At 45.6% G+C, this 21,422-nt stretch overlaps 1 protein-coding gene across 2 annotated transcripts in view; it reads right to left on the bottom strand.

The window, feature by feature from the left end:
* AQR (aquarius intron-binding spliceosomal factor) overlaps positions 1-21,422 on the bottom strand; it is a 273,023-nt gene that overhangs the window by 110,357 nt on the left and 141,244 nt on the right. For both annotated transcript variants that reach the window (XM_078659545.1, XM_078659546.1), the window contains exon 25: positions 18,144-18,279. In XM_078659545.1, the coding sequence (XP_078515671.1) occupies positions 18,144-18,279 (136 nt within the window). The remainder of the gene's footprint in view (positions 1-18,143; positions 18,280-21,422) is intronic.

Raw genomic sequence — 21,422 nt, 5'->3', positions numbered from 1 at the left:
CTTCATCCTGCCTTTCAGTTATTATGGTTCTCTGTGGGCTTTCCAGACCATGTTCCTATTCGCCCTAGAACCATACCCGACCCGTTCTACTGAAAGTGATTCCAGTAACAAGGCACTAATAGCAGGGATAAGAAATATGAGTAGAGAGTTCGACACATATCTAACGATTCCCAAAGATGAACTCACTCCGTACACTCGTTGGAACGTAACTAAATATGGGGTTTACTTGAGTAAGAGCCAGACAGCAAAGAAATCCCGCCCAGTTTGGATAGTACCCAACCGAGGTCACTTATGTTTACAAGGTATCGGCAGGGATCCCAAAGCACAATTAGGAAAGAGTATATGCACGGAAACCTATGTGTTCGCTTCCCGAACTTCCCCTATACTATTAGCAGCCAAAGGCACGTATTTCGTCTGCCATGACCACGCTTACACCTGGTTGCCCCCTGACTTCTCAGGTACATGCTTTATCGCATTTCTGCTGCCTCCCACCTACACGGCCAGAGCAGATTACCATCGGACAAGGACAGCTAGAGGTGTCGTGAGTAAAGACGACACCGCGGGTCAGGAATTCGCTGACTTCGCAAAGGGTTTTCTGCCATTCTGGGGGCCTATGGTGAACAGCAGGAATATTCGCCAGTTATCGAGGATAGTTGAATCCGCCGTGATTACAACGGCCGGAGCTCTTGGCAATTTGACGACCGAACTTCAGTCGGATCGACTTATGACCCTTCAGAACCGAGTTGCCCTAGATATCATACTCGCCGATCTTTGTGGTGTGTGTAGAGTGATCCAATCCAGTTGTTGCATTTTCATCCCTGATAACGCACCGACGGTGTACCAGGCCATATCTAAGTTACACGAGATATCTGGTTCCCTTCACGTAGAAAAAGGGGACTGGTCCTTACTAGGGTGGTTCTGGGGACTGATCGCTACATGGGGATGGAAAACACTGATCTTCATTGGGATGATCTTAGCACTTCTGTTTATGTTTTGCCTGTGTGTACAGTGCGCTCCTGCACTATGTGGCCTCTGTGCTACGTCATGTGTACGGAAGCCTGTGTCAAGGGACGAACTGAGCAACAGAATGATGCTACAACAGCATCTCCACGAATTCCTTCATACAGATTTAGATTCGGATTAACATGAATTATTGCCTTATATGAGGGCAAAAGGAGGGTCTGTGGTTCTGAAATTCTGGACCCTACCGTTGTCCCGGTATCGAGGTCCAATACCCATGTCCCGAAACATCAACGTACCATGACGAATTTGGTGTCGACGAACCGATAATGATTAGGACATCATTCCTATGCATTTTGCGTCATGATCGAGGCATGCTAACACCCCTGAATCGTAGTTTCCGTCCCGACCCCCCAGACTCCATTTTGTAAACGGTATCCATCTTGTGTCTTGCCCTCATGATAAGTCAATTAAAGGTCGAGCCTGATCTAAAAGGACACGTCTACCTTCCCTGACTTCCCCCTGACCTGTCCCAACTGACTCCCTTGCCTCCAGCCAAACCTGTTTAGGCAGCTCCTCGCCCAGTGGCCAAACACGATAGCATCAATGCACCACATACCACAAACCATTCACCACATACAGATCATGTTTTCTACACACATACACACCTGTCCACGCTCCCTGTTTATGGCCAGTTTTATGACTAGGAGGTGCCTTCTTTTATTGGGGTTTCACCGATATCTGATGGGAATTCCGGGCCTGGCTAGGTAATCTATCACGAATTGGACATCCAAAATACGGGCTTGCCTACATGACTTCGCTCTTTTGTATTATTGTAGAAATATGTATATAGCCATATCATAAACTCAAGAATTCTTGCTTGCAGCTATTATTTTTGTATATAAGGAGAAGGCTGGTTCTGTAAAAACAAACAGTCTCCTGAGAACACATGACCCGTGCTTGTCGTGCTTCTAGGACACCTGTTACTTGGTAGCTATCAATAAAACTTGATCTCTGACTGCGACTAGAAGACTCCGTGTTTCTGTGGTCCGAAACAAGGGGGAACTCAGAGGTCTTCGGGTGTTATCCCCTGACACCACCGGGTTCTTAAAAACCCGGTACCTCAGCACTTCAGCTCAGGTATCGATTTTGACAGGCCATCATACAACTTTTTCATATACGTAGCTGCTTTACTGAAAATACAAACAATATCACTCCAGTCTTTATTGAACTTAGTCAGAACTTTTTTCAGCAGCATTCCAAGTGGCACTGTGTTCCATGTTTACCAAACGCCTGGTGTCGTGTTTCACCACTATCTGAGATGCTTGGTGACAACATTCTTTTCACAGAAAGACTGGGGTTTTTGGCAATTCACTTACAATCAATACTGACTCACTAGAAAAGGGGGATGATGTATCAAAGGATTTCACCCATTCTCAGTCTGTGAGTAAATGTAATGCTACATATTAGGAACGATTCTTATGAAACCAGCCATTTTACCTATCGGTGAAATCAAATGTAGGCAAAATTTCAAATCTGATTTTGATATTTCCTGACTCTCTACAGTTTATAAAAAAACTAAATAAGACCTAAAACATGCTTCTAAACACTGCATCTTTAGACCAAAGACCACAAAAATTAAAAAAACAGAAGGAAGAAGAAACAATGTTTTAGTGACATACCTAAACAACAAACGTCAAGCAGAATAATGTTAGCCCAATCTTTCTTGATGCTACCTGGTATAACAAAGTTACATTGTACCGGCCTTTTCAGGAAGAAATAAAAAAGACTTTCATTCATCTTTTCCTTTCTTTGAATGGCACTTAGTTTGTGGTTGCAAAGGTGTTTTTTCAGTGTTTATATGTTTACACAAGTAATGGCTATTTTCCTTTCGGTTGGGTTTTATCAGATATTATCGGTTTAAACCTAAAACCAGATAACCTACTTATTTCTCTTCTCAACCACAATCTGCATGATCAATCACATTTTAACTTCAATTTGCAACCTTTGAAATTCTAACGGTGTGTCACCTTTAAAATGTGTTGGTCTGATCTACAGAGTCCATTATTAACCCCTTAACGTCCGCTGAACGTCGCGGCCCCGCCCGCGCAATAGAACATTCCGCACCAGTGCGGAACGTTCAGCGCAGCGGAGGGGTTAAACCAATAAATACACATTGACAATTGAGGTCTTTGGCAAAAACAATATTATCAAAAAGGGGTGTGTGGGATATAAAGTCAGTTTTACTTCCCTACTGTTCTATCCCAATAGCATAAGTGTTGTGCCATCAGGAGGTCCCGGAGGGACAGGAGAGTTTAAGTGGCGAGACCCTTGAACCCGGAACGCCCTGAAGCACTGTGAGGGTAGGACCCCGTGACCTGACGCGCGAAGGTGCAGCGGTTTTGGATCACGGATGCAACACGCAGTGGTGGCAAAGCAGACGATACATGACTCATTATGGGAGTGAAGACTGGTCAACCAGTAGAAAAGTTGCAAGATCTAAAGCTTAGACACACACACCATCCTACACTTCACCACGGAGGTGGGCGGCGAACAGCGGAGCATAGAACCACTTTTAGATAAGGTAGAGTGGGCAGGAGGGGAGGTTTTCTGGAGTAAGGGTAACGGGGTGTTTGGGAGTTATGTTTGTTAGGAACCTTATAGTCACCATAGCTGTACGAGAGGCGGTTGAATGGACCTGGGGTGTGTGCAGTGGGGTGCGGATTACACTCATACCACCATGGTACAGCGCATAGTGTGCGGTTAAACTTGCGCGGATGCCCAAAGGTGCGAACATGATATTCCTTTCGGTGCCGCCGGACCCCTGGGTTGTCGGCTACAGGCTGTGTATCACCAGTGTTACAAGTAACCTCGCTCCTACTCCTGCTGCCGGCCTCCGGGTTGTGGCTACGAGCTGTGTATACCAATTCTGCAAAATAAAGGTTTTTAAAAAAAAAAAAAAAAAAATTGTTTTTTAAAAGTGTTGTGCCATCAGGAAGGTGCTTTCTTACAGGCTTTACACTAGATCTGGGGAATACCCATAGCTACTAGTATGACAAGCTTTTATTCGTGGGGCAAAATCTCAAATTGTGTACATACCTCTTAATCTGGAAATGTTAGGATTTTCTGGGAATGTGGGTTCTTTTGTTTGCATACGTAAATGAGAAATGTTTCCTGGCAATAATTTTAGTATCTATTTCTTGAGCGGACTGTCAGCAGTGAAGTTAAGGATAATGTTACTTACCCAGTAAGCATCTGTTCTTGGCATATACAGCTGTAATTCACATGCTTTGCATACTCCTGCCATCTAGTGTTGGGTCTGGATGTTTGCAAGTTGTTTTCTTCGAAGAAGTCTTTCCGTCATGAGATAAGGTGACTCCTTCTTTCGGTGATAGCGCCCATGGGCATCAACTCCATTGTTTGATTGTTTTTTCTGCCATCGGGTTCGGATGTGTATTGCTGCGCTCCGGTTCGAAACCGTTGTTCAGGTTCACCCTGGTGTGCAATCCATTCTACCCACGTCGGTATTGTTTCGTACGCGTATCCAACTAATCCGCCTATCGTATCGGTTGAAGAATATTTATATTTCGATTGGAAGATTCGTAGAAGGCAGTTGTGACTCACCGAGTTGCTCCACCTCGCAGTCGACGAAACGGCCTCCATTGAAATTCTGTCCTTGGTGCCATGCAAAGTATCCGTGTACCGACTCGCACGAAGTGTGCAACTTGTGCTTATCTCCGGAGCACAACGAACAGAACTGCGACGCGTGCAGATTGTTTCAATCGAAGAAAACGCTCCGCGATGGTCAGGCTCAATGTCGTGAAATGCAAAGCCAGAACATCAAATATTCTCTGGACATTTTCGGTGAAGAATCCGAGCACGAAGAATTTGATGCTCAAGGGACCAAAGAGGAGCAGGAAGAACATATATCAATTCCGGAATTGGACTCAGAGATGGAAGATGACATACCACGAGGTCAAAGTTCCTTGAGTACCGAACACCCCTTGCCCCAAAATCCAATTCAGACCAAACAAAAGGCTTCGGTTCCACCTCCACCTTTGGGCCACGGCTGGCACCGAGAAGATGTTTCTAATGCCAAGCCTCCCGGCTCGGCACCAAAACACATCGTTATGCCTTTCGGCTCGGGATTGAGTCAGTCAAAGTCGGGCACAGAGCCAAAACCTTCGGGGTCGAATTCGAAGACTGCTTCGGAGAAGAAACCCTCGACGCCGAAATCAAAAACTGCTTCAAACCCAAACCTTCCGCGCCGAAAAGTCATTCAACCCCAGCACCGTCATTGGTGCCGAAACTGAAACAGGATCCGATTTGTTGTCTCTAATGCCTCTAAACGGGCCAATACACAAACCTCGGGGGATGCCCCTCTCCGGACAAGGAGTCAAAATTATTGGACACCTCTGGTATACGAGTAGCCAACCAGGCAGCGAATCACTAGTGCGTTGCCAACAGGCAGGCCCTATTAGGCAGGTATGATAAGAGCGCATTGGGACGAAATTAAGCAATTGCTCCAATATCTCCCAGATGTGCACAAAGCAAAAGCTCAGGATTTAGTACAAGAAGGAAAGTTCATCTCCAATCCCTCTATTAGACGTGCTTTCGATGCTGCTGATACCGCAGCTCGAGAAATTAACACTGTGTGTTACTCAGGAGGCACAAAAGGATTTCCGGTTTTAAACCTGAAGTCCAAAAATCCATCTTAAATATTTCATTTGATAAAAAGCATCTCTTCTGGCCCGAAATAGATCAGGCTTTGGAGAGAATGAAAAAAGACACTGAGGAAGCTAAACCAATGGGAGCCCTACAGTCTCCTTCAAATCGTGGCTCCATTCGTCGCTCCTTCTACCGTGAGGGGTCCAAGACCACAATCTCAGACAATAATGCTGCCTCGTACATAGGCAACAATCGATCTTCCTCCACAAGAGGCTTCTTTAGAGGAGAATACAAAGGGAAAAATGGCAAAGGTAGGGGCGAGGGTTCCACACCATGTAATTGCCCTAACAAGCAGTGACTTACCTAGCCTTCCCCAGATCATTTAACACCTGTCGGGGGACATCTTCTACAATTCCTCCCCATTTGGCAATCCATAACTACCGACAAATGGGTGTTAGGAATTACCAAACATGGTTATTGCCTGGAGCTTACCACCAGTCCTCCAAACATGCCACCTCATTCTCACAAAACGTCACCAGAACATTTACACCCACTAAAACAGGAATCCCAGTCTCTTTTGCTAAAAGCCCCTGTACCATTACAATATCAAGGGTCAGGTGTGTACTCCCTGTATTTTCTAATTCCCAAACAGGACGGCTCCTTGAGACCTATTCTGGACCTGAGAGAATAAACCACTACATACTGTAAGAACATTTCCACATGGTGACACTTCAACAAATACTCCCACTTCTACATACAGCAGGGCGACTTTATTTCTACTCTAGACTTAAAGGACGAATATTTCCACATTCCAATTCACCCCGCTCATTGCAAATATCTCAGATGTACGATAGCGGGTCAACATTACCAATTCAAAGTACTACCGTTTGGGTCACCACTGCTCCCAGCGTATTTACCAAATGCCTGGCAGTAGTCGCAGCTCATCTGCGAAGGCAGCACATCCATGTATTCCCATACCTGGACGACTAGCTCATCAAAGCCAGCACTTACCAGAAGTGCCTTCAACGCACTCAAGCCACAATTCACTTACTACACCTACTAGGGTTTACAGTGAATGCGTTGAGTCCCATCTGCAGCCTTTCAACACACAGACTTATCTGGGAGTCACCATAGACACTCAAAGAGCTCTAGCCTATCCCAATGCAGCCAGAATTCTCAGTATTCAGTCTCTTCTTACTCAGTTTCAGCACAACCAATCATTACCAGCAGTCTTCATGCAACTGCTAGGAATGATGGCGTCTTGCATTGTGATCGCTCTCCATGCAGACTTCACATGCGTCCCCTTCAAGAATGCGTACAAAGTCAGTGGAACCAGTGGTCGGGTTAGTTGCCCGATCTAGTGTTGGTAGAAGGCCGCACACATCACTCTCTGGAGTGGTGGAATCCACACAATGTATCCAAAGGACGACCCTTCATCAAATCTGTTCCACAGACAGTGCTAACAGCAGACGCATCGCTCACTGGTTGGGGTGCTCACTTACACGATCACACAATCCAAGGATTGTGGAGTCTAAAGCACAAAAGTCTGCATATAAATCACCAAGAACTACTAACAGTGTTTCTAGGGCTCGCAGCCTTTCAAATTCACCGGATAGGCAAAGCTGTCCTATTCCGCACAGACAACATTTCAGCTATGTACTATATACAAAAACAGGGGGACACACGCTCACTACACTAGTACAAGTAATTTGGAATTGGGCTATACACCACAAGATTTATCTCCTGGAAGAGCATCTTCCAGGAGTAAACAATAAGATTGCAGACCTTCTCAGCAGACGGTAGCAGCAAATCCACGAGTGGGGAACTTCATCCTCAGGTTCCGCTCCCCTACTTTCAGGAATGGGGATTTCCTCACATAGACCTGTTTTCCACAGTGCAAAAAGCAAAATGCCCAAGCTGCACCTCCAGGTTCCCACACCCGTTCCTCCAAAGGCAATGCCCTATGGATGAACTGGGCAGGGATATTTGCTTACGCTTTTCTGCCTCTCCCACTCATTCCGTTGGAATGCCTCTCCCACTCATTCCGTCGGAAGCTCAGGCAAACATGAAGCACCTTGCTTTAATCCAGGAAACCCTTATGGTGATTTTAGTGGTCTTAGAAAGCTCTCTAAGTGGAAGCTGTGGAGACCAGCTTTCAGGCTTATCTTGAAGGAGTGTTAAACAGCTTGTTTTATCAGAGCTAATCATGTAGTGTAGGTTAAACAAAACAAACCACACAGTGTATATATATAAAAAATACGTCTGTCTATTGCACAACACTAGTTAACATATTGGTAGATCGCCTATCTGTAGATCTAAACACAAATACACAACTCCACTTCAATTGTAAACAGGTAAGTAGGCACAAAATACAGTCAGCTCCAGGGGGAGACCAAACCATATACTAAAAAAGTGGAATGTGAACTGCATCCAAACTCGAGAATTGGACCAGGAGACTCAGAGGAGCTGGGGACACAAGGAACTACCCATGGTAAGTACAGAGGGCCCCAACAGAGCCTGTGTGCAGAGTGGACACACAGCCGTGTGGCCATTAGAAGTCAACGGGAAAGTCGAAGTTGCAGTTTTGGAGAAAAAGGACCCTTCCCAGTGAACCCTGAAGAAACCCCATGGTAGACAGAAGGTTGGAGAGTCACCCCACACGTGGATACCCCAGGAACAAGGATACCTACCCCAGGGAAGCCGGGTGCATAGGTGCGAAGTGATGTCAGAAACCGCCATAGACCACAATAGGTGACTTAAGGAAAAATGCAGCTGGAGAAGACTGCAAGAGTCCGGTGGAATCCAAGGGTGCCTTCTGGAAGTGAAGAACCCGGAAGCATAGGGGACAGTGTCTATGCCACTCAGAGGCGACCAAGCGGCATGGAAGAGCAATGCCCACCAATGACAGACAGTTCAGAAGTGATGATGGTGACTTTGTCAATGTAGCTGTGACGACGCTGAGGAAGAACAGGAGCCGTGCATTAGCTGTCCCACGTTGGAAGTGGGGCACAGGGGGGTCAGTGTCCGGGGTGAGCACCAACAAGCCTTGACATCTACAACAGGTGTGGAAAGCGAAGGAGCAATGTTGGAACCAGCAGGGTCCAAGAGACTCACTACAAGCAGGAAAGTCAGAGCAGGCCCCAAGCAAACAGGGGAGCCCACTGAAGCAGGAGAAGACCCTCCAGAGGACCCACAGGCCGAAGGAACAAGAGTCACAAGAGGACCTCAAGCAGCTCACCAAGAAGGAAAGTCCACGGTGTAGAGGATGCAGTATAGACGCTGTACTTGCTGTACTTGGCAGTAAGAGGTGCTGGGGGCTGGAGCTTCTTGAAGTCCGAAGATTTCTGGAGTGCAGAACCAACAAGTCTTGGCAAGTCAACACAGTGCATAGGAGTTTGGTCCCAGTGGTTCAAAATTGCAGAGAGGACAGCTCAGGTCTCAAGGGAGTTGCAGAACCACCCCCTGTATTGCTGAGCCTTTCGAAGTCCGTGGGACGTCAGGAGCAACAGATCGGTCAGCTTTGCTGTGGTGGCCGCAGATGCAGGGGAGTAACTACTTCACTCCAAGGGGGATTACTTCGGGTGTCCCTGATGCCCACAGGTCTATTGAAGATCCTGAAACGAGCACAGACACAGATGAAGAAGACATGCAGAACAGCTAGACCAGGAGCAGCAGGAGTTCCTCCAGTATTGGGACTTTCATAGATTCCCAAAGCTTGTATCATTCCCCGTCATCGCGATGGGAGTCTCGGGAACCAAAATAACATAGCAGTAGATCAAAAAATATAAAGAAAAGGGCATAGGCCCCATTCCCTTTTGTAGCATATCCACCTCTTTTTGCAAAACAGACCAGAGTAAAGCAACAACCAATCAGATCAGCCTCACCCCATAGAACCCTCCTGAGAGAACCTCAGAGCCTCAGATTTTCTACCGCACGTTGTGCTAAGGGAGTCTCCTTTGAGCTCTGCTCACTTCAACTCTAGTTGGCTAATTTTCAGCAGTTTTTTCTTCAGATTTGTTGTTTTTCATCTAGGATGTCTGACAAGGAGAAGAACGCTCTTTTTAAGGCTTGTTCCACCTGTGGGAATAAGAGATTAAATGTGGAGGACAGGCATAAGGACTGCATGTATTGCCTGTATCCTGATTACAAGGCAGAGGACTGCAAGATCTGCCGCACCTTCTCCACAAAGACTCTCCGAGACCGTGAGGGTCGTCTCCTCACTTGGCTCCAAAAGTTGAAGCCAAGGAAGGAAACTCTGTCAATTGACAGTGAAGATTCGTCATCTGCAACTTCAACCAGAAGGTCAGTGAAAAGGGGTAGGGCTTCCCCTTCACCATCCACAGACCGCCCTTCAAAGGCCTAAACGAACCCCCCCCCCGTGAGTCTGAGAGCCGGAGTCCTAGCAAATCTCCTTGTGGTGCAAAGGAGAGGGAAGGACTATCTTCAGCTACAGCAGTGGTGGAGTCTGCTAAACCTTTTAAAAAGCCCTCTTCTCTAACATCTGAGAAGTCTGATAAAAAGTTCCAGGTCATCGACGACGCTACAGAAGACTCATTCCGTCGACAAAGACGACCAAAACACAGGTGAAGAAAGTTACGTCGTTTACGGGCTCGTCGACGGTACCTTCAAGTCTCCACATATCAACGTGTCTCGAAGGGCGCGTCGACGACGAGAGCAACTACGACGACAACGATGGGAGTGTCGACGGTGTCGTCGATGGCAGTGTCGGCGACACCCATCTCTTTGTCGACGATTCAACCTTCAACGGTGCTCCCGTCGACGACCTCGTCGACGATGGTTTCGATTACATCTCCAACGCCGACGGTACAGTCGACGACATCTTCGTCGACGGAGAAGATTACTATTTCTTTAAAGAGAATAACGCCTGATATGACATCTCCAAGGAGGGTTACCCCCTTGCCTCCCGCACTGTTGCTTGAGGAAGAAGATGACTCAGAGGGAGATGAACCCATAGCCCATCACAACTTTTGGTAAAATGCCAGGATACAGATTCTGAGGGTGAATACCTTCATGAGCACTCATACCAACAATCCTTTCATCGGCAGGAAGCAAGCCAAGAGATGATTTCAGTTCCTTCTTCCCAGGTATACCTCTTGTGGTTCAGGAAGTACAGGATGATTCCTCGGATGAGGATCAAGATGATGGCAACAGACCTGGCAAGTGTGTGGAGTGGGATGATTACATGATCCCTGACCCAGCTTCTCCTTCTAAGGATCCAGTGGATTCGCCCCCGGCAGACATTGGGGGATTTCACAAACTGATGAAAAGAGCCTCCAACAGATTTAAGCTTCCTATGCCTTCTGTTCAAGAATGCTTTCTCTAGGATTTTAAGGAGCCCTATCGGAAGATGCTTCGTTCCATTCCCATTGTCAGTTATGTCTGGGACGAGGGGTTTGAAGCAATAAAAAACCCGGCGACTGTCATCACAGTCTTGCCACGCCTGGATAAGTAGTACAAGGCCCCTGATGATAGTCCAGCAGCCTTAATAGGTCAGCCGAAGCCGGATTCCGTAATATCGCAGGCGGCTCAAAGAAAGTCATGAAATCCTTCTGCACCCCTGACGACTCCGCCAGATAAAGAAGGCAGATGCCTTGACAATGCCGGGAAAAGGTTTTCTTCTATGGCGAGCCTTGTGTTTAGGGCAGCTAATGCGTTGGTGATCCAGGGCAGATATGACCGCCAGATGTGGTGCGACCTCTCACCATATTTGGACCAAATACCTCAGGAATCCAAGGTAGAAGCAAAAAGGATTTTGCAGGAAGGGGCGGCTACATCTGCGGAGGTGATCGACTGTGCTATGGATATTGCCACGCCGGCTTTCAACTTGCTGGCAGGCGCGGCTGTTCTTCATCGCCAAGGCTGGTTCAGGGCAACATGGTTCTGACCGGAGGTCCAAAACAAGATTCTGGACCTTCCATTTGATGGTGAGGCATTATTTGGCAAGCATATTGATGATGCCCTCCTGGACATAAAAAAGGACACGGAAACGGCAAGATCCCTGCCTGGGAACTCTACAGTATAGGAAGGTTCCTTTCCATGGAGCCAAGGGAAGGAGTACCACTTCCTACAGGGGTTCATATCAACAACACCGATATTTTTCTTATGGTGCAACACCCCTATCTTATCGCCAGTCTTATCACCAAAGGCAAGGCCAGACATCTTCTTTCTCGAGGAATAACTCTAGAGGAAAACAGAATCGCCAGGGATGTGACACCACCAAGAGGCAATAGCGGCATTCTGGTTCTACCTGCTGTATCTCCTTCCCTGATAACATCTGTGGGTGGCAGGGTGTCTCAATACCTCCATAACTGGGAACAAATTACATCAGACCGTTGGGTACTCGACATCATCCAGAGTGGCCATACGCTGGAGTTCGTACAATTTCCACCTTCAAAGCCCCCTGCCGTAATGCCTTCGAAACATCTGCTTCTTCTCAGACTCGAAGTTCATCAGATGCTCCTCAAAGGAGCTGTGGAGCCTGTTCCCCTTTCTCAAAAGGGAGAAGGATTCTATTCCAGGTTTTTTCTGGTCAATAAGATGCTGGAGAAATTGTGCCCCATTTTAGATCTCGGGAGCAAAACACCTATCTCATAAGTCAATCCTTTCAGATGGTGTCGCTTCAGGATATTTTGTGTCTCCTCAACTCGGTGGACTTAAGTGTCACTCTCGATCTCAAAGATGCGTATTTTCACATACCCATTCATCCATCCCACAGGAAGTTTCTACGGTTTACAGTAGCCACTTTCAATTCAAAGTTCTTCCTTTTGGACTTCGGGCTGCCCCGAGAATCTTTACCAAGGTGCTGGTGCCGGTGGCGGCTTTCCTAAAGAGGCAACATTTTCAAGTCTTCCCTACCTGGACGATTGGTTGCTGAAGGCCCCGACCAGGCATGCAGCGGAGGAAACAGTAGAGGCATGTATGAGACTGTTCACCAATCTTGGCCTGACTCTCAACAAGGAGAAGTCATCTCTCTGCGCGTCCACAAAAGCACGATTCCTTGCGGCCATCCTGGATACCTCTCGGCAGGGCTTCTCCATCCTTCGAAAGACAAGAGAAGCTGATGTCTAGTGCTCATCTGTTGCGAAATAGAAAGTGTCTTTCAGTACGCCATTACAAGTCCCTTCCAGGAGTTATGTCCTCGTGCATTCCTCTAATACCTCACTGCAGGTTACGGATGCGATCACTTCAGGAGCAGCTGGACATGCAATGGCAACAAGTTCACGGTTCTTTCGACGACAAGGTGGTGATCACGGGGACAATGAAAAAAGCAGCCTTGTGGTGGACGAAGGAAGAAAATGTATCCCAAGGTTTATCCTTCATACTAAATCCTGCTCCTCACGTAGTAACTACAGATGCGTCACTGGAAGGCTGGGGTGTGGTGCTTCAGGACTTGCAGGTAAGCGGGCGTTGGTTGCCTCAGCACCACCATCTTCATATCAACCTCCTGGAACTCAGGGCGATTCGTCTGGCGCTGCAAGCTTTCCTCCTGAGGTTGCAGGGATCAGCAGTTCTTGTCCGCATGGACAATACCTCAGCAATGCATTACATAAACAAGGAATGGGGTACCAGATCTCTTCCGTTATCGCAGGAGGCCCAGAGGATCTGGGAATGGGCGCTCCTACACGGGATATCACTGCAGGCGGAACACCTTCCAGGGGTCCAAAACGAAAAGGCGGACATGCTCAGCAGGCTGTCGTCAGTCAGCCACGAGTGGAACTGAACCAGTCTATCTTGGAGGAAATTTTCCGGGAGTGGTGCAAACCATCAATAGACCTCTTTGCCACCCCAGAGAACAAGAAATGCCGGTTTTATGCAAGCAAGCATCACCATAGCGGAGATCTAGGGAATGCTCTTTCAATAGCCTGGTAAGGCGCATTCAATTACACCTTTCCTCCCATTCCGTTAATACCGAAGATTCTCAGGAAGATCAAAACGAAACCATGCAAGATGATCCTAATTGCTCCAGCTTGGCCGAGGCAGTTTTGGTTCACAGAGCTTCACCTCCTCTCTCTGACTTGCCACGTCCTCTACGAATGGTTCCAGATCTTCTCACAATGTCCCAGGGCCAAGTCTGGCATTCGGTTCCTCGCTTCTTACATCTATCAGCATGACTCATAAGCAGCGAGAGTTTCTTGGTTTAGGTCTCTCAGAAGAGATAAGGGAAGTTCTCTCTCAGGCAAGATCTCCTTCAACTAACAAAACTTACCGTTTGAAATGGAAACGATTTTGTATCTGGTGTCAGCAGGAGGACATTGATCCTTTTTCGTCTCAACCTCACCAGGTTCTTCTTTATTTCCTGTCTTGGGCTAAGGCAGGGCTGGCTCACTCATCCATAAACGTTTATTTGGCGGCAGTATCTCGCTGCATCTGGACCTTCCCTTTGGTCAGCCAGGATTATCAAGCAATTTCTCAAAGGCCTTTTTAGGGTTTTTCCTCCAGTGAGGCCTCCGCCTCCTACATGGCATCTGAATTTGGTGCTTTCCCAGCTCATGAAACATCCCTGTGAACCGATTCATCGAGAAGTTATGAAATTCCTCTTGTGGAAGTTGGCTCTCCTTCTAGCTCTCACTTCGGCAAGGAGAACTGGTGAGCTTCAAGCTCTAACAATCCAAGAACCTTTCCTCCAATTCAAAAGGAATACAGTAATTCTAAAGACTAATCCAAAGTTCATACCTAGGGTTCCTTCAGACTTTCATTTAAATGAGCCGGTGATTCTTAAGGCTTTCTTTCCTCAACCTTCTTCGCCGGCGGAGACGGCACTCCATTCTCTGGATGTGCAAAGATGCTTGAAATTCTATCTGAACCGTACTAAAGGCTTTAGAAAATCTTCTCAATTATTCATTACTCCCCGCAAAGGCTTATCCCTCTCCAAACAGGGGATTGCTTGGTGGGTATCCAGCGCTATACGGTTCTGTCATTCAGCAGCGGGCAAGCCTCTGGACGGCAGAGTTAGAGCACACTCTACAAGACCCATGGCTGCGTCTACGGCCCTCTTTGCAGGAGTCCAGATTAAAGATATCTGCAGAGCTGCAACTTGGAGCAGCGTGCACACCTTCACAAGACATTACTGCCTGGAAACCTTGGCACAAGAAGACACAGCTGTAGGCCAGGCAGTCCTGAGGAACCTCTTTCATTGAGTGGTGAGCTTCCCCTTTCATCCTTCCTTTCTTTATTATTATTAGCACATTTTGCTGTATGTTTTAATATTATGATATTGTGGTTAATGTTTTAGTTGCATGTTAAAAAGAAAAAAAATATATATAGAGAGAAAAGAAAGAAGGTAATGTCAATGAGGAGGCAAAATGTGCTGCGGACTGCTAGCTACTCTGATACAAGCTTTGGGAATCTTTGAAAGTTCCAATACTGGAGGAAGAAAACAAGTTACCTGTAACTTTGGTTCTCCAGTATTTGTAACTTTCGAAGATTCCCAAGCGCCCACCCTCCTCCTCTGGGAAAGCTCAGCCCTCAGCACGTTTTGGTTATACTGTTACACAATGGCTACAAACATCTGAGGCTCTGAGGTTCTCTCAGGAGGGTTCTATAGGGTGAGGCTGATCTGATTGGTTGTTGCTTTACTCTGGTCTCTTTTGCAAAAAGAGGTGGATATGCTACAAAAGGGAATGGGGCCTAGGCCCTTTTCTTTCTCTTTTGAATCTACTGCTATGTTATTTTGGTTACCGAGACTCCCATCCCGACGACGGGGAATGATACAAGCTTTGGGAATCTATGAAAGTTACCAATACTGGAGAACCAAAGGTACAGGTAAGTAACTTGTTTTCTTCTCAGTTCCAGGCGAAGTACAGCAAAGTTAAAGTGTCCATACGGTCGAAGAAGGACATGGCTTCAGGTTTGAGTCTTGTCCCACGACGAATCTGAAGAGCCACCCATAGGTTAGACCTTAAGTACCCTAGGAAAAGGGTTGGAACTACTCAGGGGACCATCCCAAAGGGTCTAGTTTCGCGCCACAGCAGGAGCCAAGGGCTCACAGAACTTATTCCAACTGGAGTATGCAAGGAGGACACCAAATCTGCCCTTCAAGCAGTCTGGTGGCGCTGGCAAGTGCCCCCACCCCAGCCCAATACATTAAGTCTTGTCAGGGGGGTGGTCACACCTCCCTGAAACAGGAAACCTAATGTTCTACCTTCACCCTGCTCGAGCTTGGCTCAGCAGCAGGAGAGCAGAATTGTGTCTGTGGTCGGTAGCAGCACTAGCTTGCTGCCAGACCCTGAAAGGCTGTAACCAGAAGTACATGAGGGTACACTAACAGAGCTCCCTAGTACAAGGGATCATACTTCTAACACTGGAATCTGTCTTGGGGCATGATTCCAACATGTTTGATACCAAATATGACCGGGTTCGGTGCAGCCACTATATAGGTAGAGATTTTGTAATGACTGATGTCCACTATATTTATTAAAATGGCTGACAGCACTTACAAAGCCTGGAGAATCGGCTTTGGTATTTGTAGGGGTGTCCTGATCATGCAGGTACACCCTCAAATATATAACCAAGCATCTTGCCGTCAGGACTGAAAGTCCTGCCGGAGGGGTGACTTATAGGTTTTAAGGGTAGTGACCTCAGATATCAGTTGTGAGGGGTGCTAGAACCAACTCAAACAGGCTGCATGCCTGTTTGAGTTAGGTCTATAGTCACAGTTTAAGGGGTCTTTCATAGATGGCACAACACATGCTGCAGCCCATGGCAGACCCATGGTGTAACTATGCCCTGGGTACCTCAGTACCATAAATTAGGGACTAACAAGGGTATACCCGTAGCCAATTGGGAGGTACAACAATACTGATCAGAGTCAATTAGGGAGGAAGCACTGTGACTGGGTTACTGATTAGCAGGATCCCAGTCAGACTAGTCAAACACATACTGACACCAGCAAAAAGTGGGGTAGACCATCAAAGCAGATCCACCTTTCCTACAAGTGGTATTTGGTGAACTTTGGAAGTGGTGGGGAGTAAATATCTGCCTCGACACTAACAGCGAGGAAAGAAAGAAACTACAATTTCCTCTCAAAGGGTTAGAAAGGAGGGTGCTCTAAACCCCCCTTATAAAAACCTACAAAATGCTGAAATATGGCTACAAATGTCACATTTTTTAGCACAATTTCCACACAAATTGGTTTGAAATCCAGAGATTCTGTAGATACACTAAGGAAATATTACAATACTTTCATGGTGTGACAGGAAAGATCTTTACTCCTTAGGACTGATTGTGGTTCACCATCCCGAAGAAAACTTTCCAAAAATAGTGGCAAGACTGTGTTTTTAGAACAGTTTCTCTATGTATTAGATTTCTGAATCATATCCAGGTGCTACTACAATCTTTGATCACGACTTACCTTGTATTGCTGCAAATATGACCAAATGAGAACTCAAACTTCCAAGTATTATTAAGTAAAGGTGGGTAAGTCAACAAACTAAAAGGTGGGGCCAATGCAGAGCTGAGCCAATGCTTTGGCCTGGTTTGAATCGCCATAAAACTGTTTGACATGTAAATTGGGCATGAAATATCATGTAGAAATATGATAAAGTCTCTTCAAAGTTCAAGCATGGGTATCTCTATAACAAAGGGAAGCGTGTCACCTTAGTATTTTAGATTATATCAGTACACTGAGGAATTTATTAGATGTGGTACTTTAAAAAAATATATTCATGCCCCTTCCTACCCACCAACAATGATGCCAGAAGTAAACCAAGAGACAAGTCAGTTGTCACGTGCAGCCTAAATGTGGCATAAGTTATTATACATGGAGCAACATTGTGTAGTAAAGACAAGAGACATTTTTGTACAGCACAAGTTCTGAACTCATGTATTTGAACACGCTCTCAAGAGTGATAATGAAAAAAATTAAGCATGGTGAAATAAAATAATTGCCTAAAATAACAATTTGGTCAAGAAGGGAGCCCGGACTGACAACAGTGTTTCAGGTTTCACGATGTGCAATTCAGCCACTTGATGAGAAGCTCTTTCTCTCACCTACTTAACATCAATGCAATGCTTAATGATCTATCTTTAAATTTGGGGGATGGGTGAGAGCATGGGTGGGAAGCAGAAGCCAGACACTGTTTTCAACCCCTGGCTCTAGGTTTTTCAATCTGTCTTTACTCATGCAGTTACATGGCCACCACAGGGGTAAACCTGCACAGTGGAAACTTTCATTGCAAGTCAAACTAAAATTAATCTGTAATTATTTTTTCTCTAAAAGGCTTCCTTGCACATAGCAAATTAACTCTATCTTCACATTTGCCTCAGAGAGCAGCCTTGAAATTCGTCACATCTACAAATGCCACTCTTTTCTGTGACCAGCTTCCATAATAGCATCAGGAAGGGAAGTCTAGAGGTTTTTTTAAGCGGATTGAAAAGTATGACATCATCAGCGCAGCACTTTTTTCCCAATATTAACGAGCCACCACTGCCATTTTACTTCCTACCATCTCGAAGTTCAAAGCTGGGTGTTCACAGACATGTCATCAATACATTACCTGATATAAGAAGAAGTGGCCAGCGGTCTCACAAGTGTACGAAACATCCCCTGGGACGCCAAGACTCTCTTGCAGCCGCCCAACCTCACGAAGAAGCTCCAGCCTTCGAGCCAACACATAGTTGACCCGTCCATACCTTAGAAAGGAGAAGGAAGTATATTCATAACATTATGGGCCCATCCGGAAACAGCAGCCACTGTGTGTAGCCAACTCATGTTTTCTACCTTAAAACTTAATTATGATGAACTCTGCACTTATGTATTGTCACACAGCACTGCCTCACTATAAATTCAACAGCAGTTTAAGCTCTTTAGTCATACTGTAGTGAATGTGTATTTTTGCATAGTGTAAGCAAGCAGGTTTGGAGACCTGACATACTACAGTATGTCACTGCAGACAAAACGGCAGGATAGTGTTACAGGAAAGATACACCCCCTCCCCCACAAACCCACACACAGAAGAGTGATAGATATTCTGTTGGGTGGGTAAGATCTGGGGTGTGAATGTTTACTACAGTAGGTGGGTTTTAGGGGAGACTGCCCTGGCCGTATAACAGTGACTTAAATAAATGCATGTATTCCTCAGTTTTAATGCACTTTATTGAACTATTGTAAAAAGTAGGTGGGGTCACAAAAATGTGGCCCCATGAGGCTTCAGCAGTGACTTCGCTTGCCAAGGATGAGACCTCAGAACTTTTAAGGCGCAAACTGGTGCACAAGCATTGGTTCCTGACAACTTTCTTGAAGATTTCTCAACTTATCAATGAGTCCCAAAGGAATATCCTCCAGGAGGTGGGACTGACTAGTGCCAACTAACCAAGAAGTTATGCAACACAGACCTGAAGAAGTATCCAGCACAGTGCGCTGGAGCTGTGAGGCAATAACGCTACACAAATGTTTGCAAGGAGGACCAATTGGATTCATGACAAATGTCAGCCAATGGGATACCACTGGTTAGAGAAGAAGAAACAGCCATGCACTTTGTGGCTTGAACATGAATGTCAGTCAGAGATGGTTTCTTGGCCAAGGCCAAGCAGATCTTTATAGAGAGTATAACCCAACATAAAAATCACCCTGCAAGCAACCCTTGCTCTTCTTTGCTCCAGCATAGTCCCTTTGCTCCAGTGAAGTCTACAAAGAACCACTCATCTAATGAGTCGCATGTAGTAATAAGAAAACAGACACATGGCATCCAGTCTAAGCAGTCTCGTCTCTTCCTTGAAGGGATGAAGAAGAGGGAAGAAGGATGCAAGAGAGATGGACTGGCCCATATGAAAGGCAGATACCACTTGTTTTAGGAATGAACGGTAGGTTTAAAGAACTAATTTAACTGGGTATAATACAGAGAAGGGTAACTAGAACAAGTGGGACTAAAGTTTACTGACCCCAAGGTCGAAATTATAGCCATAAGAAAATGGTTTCAATAACGTGAAATTTGGTGCTTGGTTGCACTTGCCTGCCCTCGGTCACTGCGTTGCCCCCTACGGACTCTGGTGAAGTCCACAAAGAGCTTGTGTGAAGTCTAAGTAGTGAGACACAGCACGCCTCCAGTTCAGGCTAAGAAACCGCTCCTCCACCTTGCTCGAATGAGGAAGCACAAAGAAAAATGAAGATGGATGGTAGAAATCCATGTATAATTGTCGAACTGAGGGCGATTGGCCTTCACCTACCCTACACGGATACTAAGAAGGCAGTTTTCAAAGATAGAGGTCAAACCAAACAACTGAGGGTTGGCTCAAATGGGAATAAGTTATGAACCACTAAAACAGGATTTAAACCCCACTGAGAGATTATAGATATATGGGAGGAAGAATACAGATTGAACTTTTCAGAAGACATGGACTAGTGATAACACGAAGATAGCTTGACAGGGAGACACATGAAAGTGGACTAGCCAAGCAAGCAACCTTTTATAGTCAATGCCAAGCCCTGCTTGACAAGAGATGCAAAATATAGAACATTAATAAGTAAGAACTGAAAAGGGTTCAGACCTTCTAACACGCACCACTCAAGAAACATATTTCAGCTGCCTGCATGAATGGATTTTGGTGCGCGTTTCCAAAATGATACATACAATCTCTGTAGACATGCAACTGCAATTTCCAGTCACGAGGTAAGGTGACTCTTCCTTTTGGTGATAGCGCACATGGGCATCGACTCCATTATTAGATTGTTTTCTCGCAAGAGGGTGAGAATGGAGTAAGTAAGTATAGAATAGAGATGTCCATGAGTATATAATGTGAAGAATAGGAGCTGCAATAACCACAGGTGTCTGGGGAGAAGGGAGGGCGCATGTGAATCTACAGCTCTACATGCCAAGAACAGATGCTTATAGGGTAAGTGACAATCTGTTTGAGGCATGTGTGCTGTAGAAATACATGCTGTGCATAGACTGTATAGCAGTATTCTACCAAAGCGGTGGCTAACTAGTGGGTGTTGCAGTTTTTGAAAAAGTGTTTTTAGCACTGCTTGTCCTACATTAGATTGCTGACGTGCTAATACATCCACACAACAAAGTTTGGTAAATGTGTGTGGTGTAGACCATGTAGCTACCTTACATATGTCAACTATGGGAATGTTGCCTAAAAAGGTAATAGCTATTTTGTAAGCAGAATGTGCTCTAGGAGATATAGTTAAAATTCTTTGAGATTTAACATAGCAAGACTGAATACATTTAACAATCCACTGAGACATACTGGATTTAGAATTTGGATTTCCTTCATGAGGTGGAGAAAAAGGCAACAAAAAGTAGCAATTAGAAAGGCAACTTTCCATGAAAGAAATTGTAATGAACAATTTTGTAAAGGTTCAAAAGGTGGACCCATAAGCCTGGTGAGAACAACGTTAAGGTTCCAGACAGGTGCAGGTGGTACCCTGGGTGGTATTATTCTTTTGAGGCCTTCCATAAAGACTAGAACTTTGACTAAGGATAAATGTTGTCTGTTTTGAACATATGCTGCAAGGTGTAGTCGAATGGATGTGTAGACTAAGCCAACTCGCTATCAATGCAAAAGATAACAAATAATATTTTGTATAGATGCATCCAGCGGATTGTGTTATTACCATATATGAAAAAATCTTTTACACTTTGCTTCATAACATGCCCTAATGGTGAGTCTTGTTGCTTCCTTAAGAATTGTCTTACAATCTAGTGGTAGGTTTAAGTATCCAAATTTTATGACTTGAGGATCCAAATTGCTAGGTTGAGTTCCTTTGTGTTTGGATGTCTGATTTCTCCATGGAGTTCTAATAGTGTGGTTAACCATGGTTGACAAGCCCA

This window comes from Lissotriton helveticus, chromosome 9, assembly GCF_964261635.1.
Source record: "Lissotriton helveticus chromosome 9, aLisHel1.1, whole genome shotgun sequence".
Classification (NCBI taxonomy): Eukaryota; Metazoa; Chordata; class Amphibia; order Caudata; family Salamandridae; genus Lissotriton; species Lissotriton helveticus.
This window is presented reverse-complemented; position numbering and strand designations above follow the sequence as displayed.